Source organism: Bubalus kerabau, chromosome 12, assembly GCF_029407905.1.
Source record: "Bubalus kerabau isolate K-KA32 ecotype Philippines breed swamp buffalo chromosome 12, PCC_UOA_SB_1v2, whole genome shotgun sequence".
Classification (NCBI taxonomy): Eukaryota; Metazoa; Chordata; class Mammalia; order Artiodactyla; family Bovidae; genus Bubalus; species Bubalus kerabau.
The window spans coordinates 90,057,583-90,064,257 of record NC_073635.1 but is presented as its reverse complement, the minus strand read 5'-3'; the positions used below and the strand labels follow the sequence as shown (position 1 = coordinate 90,064,257).

At 61.1% G+C, this 6,675-nt stretch overlaps 1 protein-coding gene across 1 annotated transcript; it reads right to left on the bottom strand.

The window, feature by feature from the left end:
- Positions 1-2,418: 2,418 nt before the first annotated feature.
- Positions 2,419-5,887, bottom strand: SOX1 (SRY-box transcription factor 1). Its single transcript, XM_055541886.1, has one exon. It carries the CDS (start codon positions 5,885-5,887, stop codon positions 4,778-4,780), a length of 1,110 nt encoding a protein of 369 aa, XP_055397861.1. The 3' UTR covers positions 2,419-4,777.
- Positions 5,888-6,675: the final 788 nt, after the last annotated feature.

Below are 6,675 nucleotides of genomic sequence, written 5' to 3'. Positions count from 1 at the left end.
AGCCTGAATATATTCCAAGCATGCCCCCCTCCATGCTGTTGCGCGCGGGCGCTCACACACACACACACACACCACGGTTTGCAGGAACCCAGGCCCGTTGCGCCTCGGGTAAAAAAGCGAGAGGCCGGCCGGCCGACCGAGGGCCGGGTCGTTGGTGTGGTTTCTTCTGGAAACAGAACTGCCCGGGCAAGACGGAGCCTCGTGGGCTTGTCCCCAGCGAGCGGAGACAGACGCTCCGGCTACGGAGAAGGATGCTGAAGGACGAGCCCTCGCGCGGGCCTCGGCGCGCTCGGCCGCTGGCGAGCCCCCGGGTCCCCCTGTCGCCTCCGCACGCGGCCCGGCCTCCCCGCCCCCAACTTGTTGCGGCCGAGCGCGGAGACCGCCCGTTCCGCCCGCTGATTGTAAAAGGGTTTGACTCGCCGCTGACCCCGGGTCAGGACTTTCTCTCCGCTAATCCCGCTCTCTTTAAACACAAAACACTCTGCCCTCTTCCCTCGCAACAGTCGTCTTAATCCCCCCGCGGCTGACACCCCGCGCGGCCCCGCCCGCGCCGAGCCCGCAGAGACGCGGCGGAGGGGACGGGGCACCGGCCCTCGGGGCACCTGCCGACCCGACCCGGACCCCGGGAAGCAGCCCGGGCCCGGCCGCGGGGGAGGCGGGACGGGCGCGTGGAGACAAAGGCGAGGAGGCCTAGAGAGCGGAGAAGGAGCGCCGAGGAGCCGGAGCCCGAGGGGAGGTAGAGGAGAGGGAGGAGCGGGGAGAGGCCTCGGGACGCGGAGGGGCGCCGCGGCTGCGGGGGCGGAGAGAGCCCCGAGAGGCGGGGGCGGGAGATCGCCCGCGGCGGAGGGCGACGTCGGGGAGCCGGGGGCCCGGCCGCCCCCGCCCGGAGGGCACCGGGCCCCGCGCGCCGCCCGCCGCCCGCCGCCAACACTGCCGGGTTCCTGGGGGCGCGCAGCTGGAGAGGAAGGGCGGGGGTGAGGGGCGGGGGCGGAGGGAGGGGACCTCCGCGCCCCCCCGCGGGGCCTCGCCTTCGGGCTGGGGTGGGCGGACCCCGAGCTGTGGGCGAGAGTGAGGGGTCCTAAGTCCCCTCCTGCCGGGCTCGGCCTCCGCGCGGTCCCCTCGCCGCCCCGACCCTGGGGGGCTGGGGGGCTGGAGGGCTGGGGGGCGGGGGCCAGGGCCCACCTCCCTCGGCTCCTCGCCCCGGGAGGCCCGCGCCCTCCACCCCTCCCTCCCCTCCCGGCCGGGCCTTTCAATCCCGCCAAACAGCCACGCTGGAAAAAGAGCTGCGCCAAGGCCAAGTCTGCTTTTCACTTGAAGTTTCCAAGGAATCAAACCTATTATTACGTTCAGCCGCCGATGTTTCTGGAGCCTCTGCCCCGAGGGCCGGGCTGCAGAAGTGGGGTGGGGGTGGGGTGGGGGGGGGCGGCGCGGGCCGTGGGTGCGGTTTCCCGAATTAACTAGATTTTTTCGAAGAAGAAATCCGCGTGGCCCAGTCTTTGTCGGGAAAGTGAAACGTCTGAAGACGCGTGTTGATCTGCTCCTAAAGGCAGAACTTGACCAGACCCACCAGTCCCGCGTCTGCAGATCGCGCGCTCTGCCCGCTACCAGTTTGGAAATCATTTCACCAGCTACGGTGGGCTTCTCTGACGGGGGAGGGGGGAGGAGGAGGAGGGCCAAAGTCTCAACCACGACAACGAAAGAGCCCCGTGAGGTTAAAAAAAAAAAAAAAGGTGGGGGTGGGGTGTACAGAAACGAGGGGAAAATGTCTCCAGCAAACAAACCCTGCTAGCCTGGGCCGGGAGAAACCCGCAGTGTGCAAGGGCCGCTTCCTGAGCTCGCGGGTCCTCTAGGCACGAAGTTGTGCAAACTTTGCACTAGACCATCAGAGTCCTGTCGGCAGTCTCCACACGGTTTTCACAGAAACTGGAGTAAGCCACAGAAGGACCCCCACCCCCGAGTGCCATCTGGACGTGGACGAGGCCGTGGCAGTACCATGATGGCCACGCCGTGTTCGTGAACAGGGCCAGGGTGCCTTGGCAGGAGCGCAGTTCGCGGTTGAGTACGGTGCTCCCGGGCCTTGTGGAATATTCTCCCCACGATCTGAAGTCGAAGAAACACTGCTGGAGCCATAAGACCTCAATCCTGAAACATGCATCCTGGCTAATTTCTACTCCCCCCGTCCCACGTTGTTTTAAAATGGAATCATTAAAGAATTATTTGCTTTCTCCTCGTTGTTCAACAAAACAGAATTGCTGAATTTCAGGAATTCCTGTTTTCAGATCTTCCGGGGTTTTTAACAACGTGGCTTGGGCCACCTGGCAGTGACTGTCTCTGCTGACTTGGTATGAGGCCCATAGGGGAAAATGCCACACTAAAGTCCACCTTCCAGGAGATTGGCTAAACTTTTTGTGGTCAGAAACATTTCCAACGTATCCCACATTACTAACATTGTTGTGTCCAATAGTCCAGCAAAGATACAAATGTGTTTATATGTGAACACAGCCCCAGGTCTGTCTGCCCCCTTAGCAGGTGCAGGGAGATGTTGCAAAAAAGCCAGGCGAAGTCCACTGAACTCTGGACATTTCAGAGCAGATGAGGCCTGCGCCTTCCACCGCTTGGGGAGTCCACAGAGCATCACAGAATTTCTCAAAGTGTCTCCCAGAGGAGACTGTGTGTGGCATTTATTTTCAGATTGTCTCACTATCTAAGATGCTGTTCTGCCCAGCAGTCCCTATGTATCCAAACACATCAAATTGCTAAAGCAAAAAAAAAAAAAAAAAAAAAAAGAAAAAAGAAAAAAGAGGGAGACTTTATTATCTTGTTAGAAAGAAGAAACTGCTGTAGCTCTTGAAATTTCTGCAATCACCTTAAGGAATGAGTGGTTGAAGCAAAATTATCAAAGTGACTCCAAAAAAATTACACATGTCAATTGTCATGTAAGCATTTTACTTAAAGCTATTCTCTAGTGCAGGCTGACCGTGGTTCTCATTAACCTGCTAGCACAGGCCCACGTTTGGATGGACAGTCTATGCTCATTCCAGGACCAGAAAAAAAATTGTTGAGAAAAATATGAGGGGCTGATGAAATCAATGTATTTCAATCTGACCAAAGGCTTTGTTCTTTTCAAAAATATAATTTTCATCTTTATGCTGTGACTAATGTCAAAACGTATTTGCTACAGTATAACTTTCAAATGCAATATTTAATGCTGTCAGATTACTTGAAGACAAAGTTTTACAGAAAACTTTAAAATCCAGAAAAAACTGCAATGTACCAATAAACACCTAGAAAAAATATAATTAAAAAAATTAAAGCATCAAACAACCTCAGATCTCATCAGGAATAATAAACACCACATTTTGCATTCACATCGGTTAGCAACTTGCATCCCAATTCACTCGGGGCATCCGGGAGTGGTCGGTTTTGTGTGTGAAAACCCAACAAAACTATTTTGTCCTTTTCCAAGGAGATATATACCAGAGGGAGGGGCTGAGGACAGACAGGGGAGTCGGTTGCAGTACATTTTGGTGTAGAGAGTGCGTTTCTTTGAGCCAAATTCAGAAAATTCCACTTGCTGTCTCATTAACTGCAGGGGAATTGGGGCCCCCGGCGCCCCCACCGTGTATTTGTCGTCCGTCCTTGCCCTGGTCCCGCCATTGGGGTCTTTTCTCTTCCCTCCTTTGGACCAAACTGCGCACAGGTCCCGGGCCAGCAGAAAGAGGCTCGAAAGGAGGAATCGCAAAGCCCGCGGCATCTGCCTGCAGTTAAAAACTACGTGCCCAAGGCCGGACTATAAAACTTTTTTTTTTGGCAATTATTTCTCGTTCCGTAATGACAGTGTAAAGTCTACAAAATAATCTATCGATTTTTACTCCCCTCCCTTCCTCTTTAATGCAACTCCAAGGACACCGTGCCCTCTCCCTCGGGCTTCCCTCAGTTTCATTTCATGCTGATAATTTTTCTTTCTCTTTCATCAGATTAACTAATTGTATCTTGAGCTCATAAAGCATGATTATAAATTCAGCACGTTTCAAATTTATAGGGAAAAACGGACTTCTCGCTCTTAAATTTATTGACTCAAAGCTCGATGCAATTTTTTTTAGGGTGGGGGGTTCTTTTTTCGTTTTTAGAAGAAAGGCTTTAAGGAAACTATGTACATAATCTGAATCCCCCTCCCCACACCGCGACGCCGCAAATAAAAATTCCACAACGCATTTACATGAAATAATACAAAACAAACCAAAAAAATGAAAATGCTCAGATACAGAAAGTTTTACAAAACCCAGAATAACGCTGCCGCCCGAAAGGGGTGGGTGGGGGAAATCTCTTTGTATAAATTAACAAACCGACCCCCCCCAAAGCCGTAACGACTACCAAAACTTGTGTTTGGCGCCGTCTCCCTACACAGCTAACAGATGAGACCCGTCCCCGCGCCGCCGGCACCCGACGCCGTCAGGAGGCGATGCGGGATGAAAGCGGGCGCACGGTGGGGTAGAAAAGTTGGGAGTCGCCTCGTGCTTGGTTCGGTTTCTGTGTCCCCTCGAGCAAAGAAGACGCTTTCTGCCTCCTCCGCGGATGGATGATAAATACTGTACAAAAAGTCTCAAGAAAACACCGGAGTTCAGTCTCCGACGCGCAACCGTCCCGCCGAGCGGTCCCCGGGAGCTTGCGGTCGGGGGGCCGGGCTGCGCCGGGCATGCGGCGCCAGTGTCTTCCTTTTCGGGAGAACGTGGACAGGTCTGCGCGGAGGCCGGCCGGCCGCGGGGTGCCCGCTCCCCTAGATGTGCGTCAGGGGCACCGTGCCGTTGGCGCCCGCGCCCGCGCCCTGGTAGTGCGGCGGCAGCGAGTGCAGCCGGCTCTGCGCCGCCGCCGGGTCGCCGCCCTCTCCGGCCGGCAAGTACATGCTGATCATCTCGCGCAGGTCCCCGGGGCACGGCGCCCGCGAGTGCGCCGCGGCCGGCGGGCTGCCGCTCGGCTCCGACTTGACGAGCGAGCCCAGCGCGCCCAGGGCGCCCGACGACGCGGCCGCCGCCGCCGCTGCCGCCGCCACGGCTGAGTTCTGGTGCGCGCCGCCCGCGGCGCCGTAGGGGAGGCCGCCGTAGCCCGAGGGCGAGGCGCTCATGTAGCCCTGGGAGTTGGAGATCGGGCTGTACTGCAGCGCGCCCATGTCGTAGCGGTGCATGGGCTGCGGGTTGTGCGGGTGCGCGTGTGGGTGGTGCGGGTGCGGGTGCGCGGGGTGCGCGTGCGGGTGCGCGCCGCCCGCGCCCGGGTGCTGCCCGTAGGCCAGCTGCGCCTCCTGCATCATGGCCGCGGCGGCCGCCGCCGCCGCCACCGAGCCGGGGTAGGCGCCGTTGGCCCATCCGTTGACGTGCGCGTAGCCGCCTCCCGCCGCGCCTCCCGGGCTCTCAAGCCGCTGGCCCACGGCCGCCGCGCCCACGCCCACGGCCACGGCCGCGCCGCCGCCCGCGCCGGCCGCCAGCAGCCCGCCGGCCAGCGAGTACTTGTCCTTCTTGAGCAGCGTCTTGGTCTTGCGCCGCGGCCGGTACTTGTAATCCGGGTGCTCCTTCATGTGCAGCGCGCGCAGCCGTTTGGCCTCGTCGATGAACGGCCGCTTCTCGGCCTCGGACATGACCTTCCACTCGGCGCCCAGGCGCTTGCTGATCTCCGAGTTGTGCATCTTGGGGTTCTCCTGGGCCATCTTGCGCCGCTGACCGCGGGACCACACCATGAAGGCATTCATGGGCCGCTTGACTCGGTCCTGGTTGGCCTTGGAGCCCCCGCCGCCGCCGCCGCCGCCCCCGCCAGCCCCGGCCGGGCCCGACAGGTTCGTGGGCGCCTGGGCGCCGCCGGGCGAATGCAGGTCGGTCTCCATCATCATGCTGTACATCGGGGCGGCTCGCGGGTTCACCGGCGCCGCGCGGAGAGGGCCTGGCGCATAGACGGCCGGGGAGGGGGATGGAGAGGGTCTCAGACGGAGCGAGGCGCGGGCGGGGGCGTGAGGTCCGGGCGGAGAGAAGAGTGCGGAGAGGTGGAGGCGACAACGACACAAAAGAGGCAAGGACACACGCACTCAGCGCCGGTCCGGCTCACGGGTGGAAAGTTTCTCTGAAGCGCCAACCACTTGCCGAAGAGGCCGAGGGCCGGGGTCGCCGTCGCCGCAGCCGGGTCGCCCTCGGCGGCGCGGTGCCAACAGGTGCAGGCGCGGCCAAGTTGCAGCTCCACTTTCCGGGGCGCAGCGGTGCGCGGGGCCCGGCTCGGGGCTCGCCGCCGCCGCCGCCGCCGCCGCGCAGCTCCTTCCTCCCGCGCTCGGTCCTCCGCGGCCTCCAACTCCGGGGCTGCAACTTCTAGCAGGGCGGCGCGCCGCGTGCGCTGGGCATGTGCCGGTCCCAGGTGCCCGGGGGGAGCGAGTCGCCGAGGGGAGCGGGAGGGGGGGCGCGGGGGCGGGGGGCGATCACGGTGCAGCCGGGGAGGGGGGCCGGGGGCCGCGGAGGGAGCGCAGGCGCGCGGAGAGGGCCTGAGAGCGGGGCGGCCGAGCCCGGGACGCGCTGCCTGCTGCCTGCCCGGGGCCGTGCGCTCGGAGCGGAGGCGCACGCGGGGCCGGCGGCGCGCGGGGCCCAGCAGCCATACGCCGGGCCCGGGCTGCCATTAAATGAGCGCGCCGCGGCCAATGGGAGC

Bases quoted from the DNA above. Each gene is read 5' to 3' on its own strand.
- SOX1 (XM_055541886.1), bottom strand. From the start codon at position 5,887: ATGTACAGCATGATGATGGAGACCGACCTGCATTCGCCCGGCGGCGCC.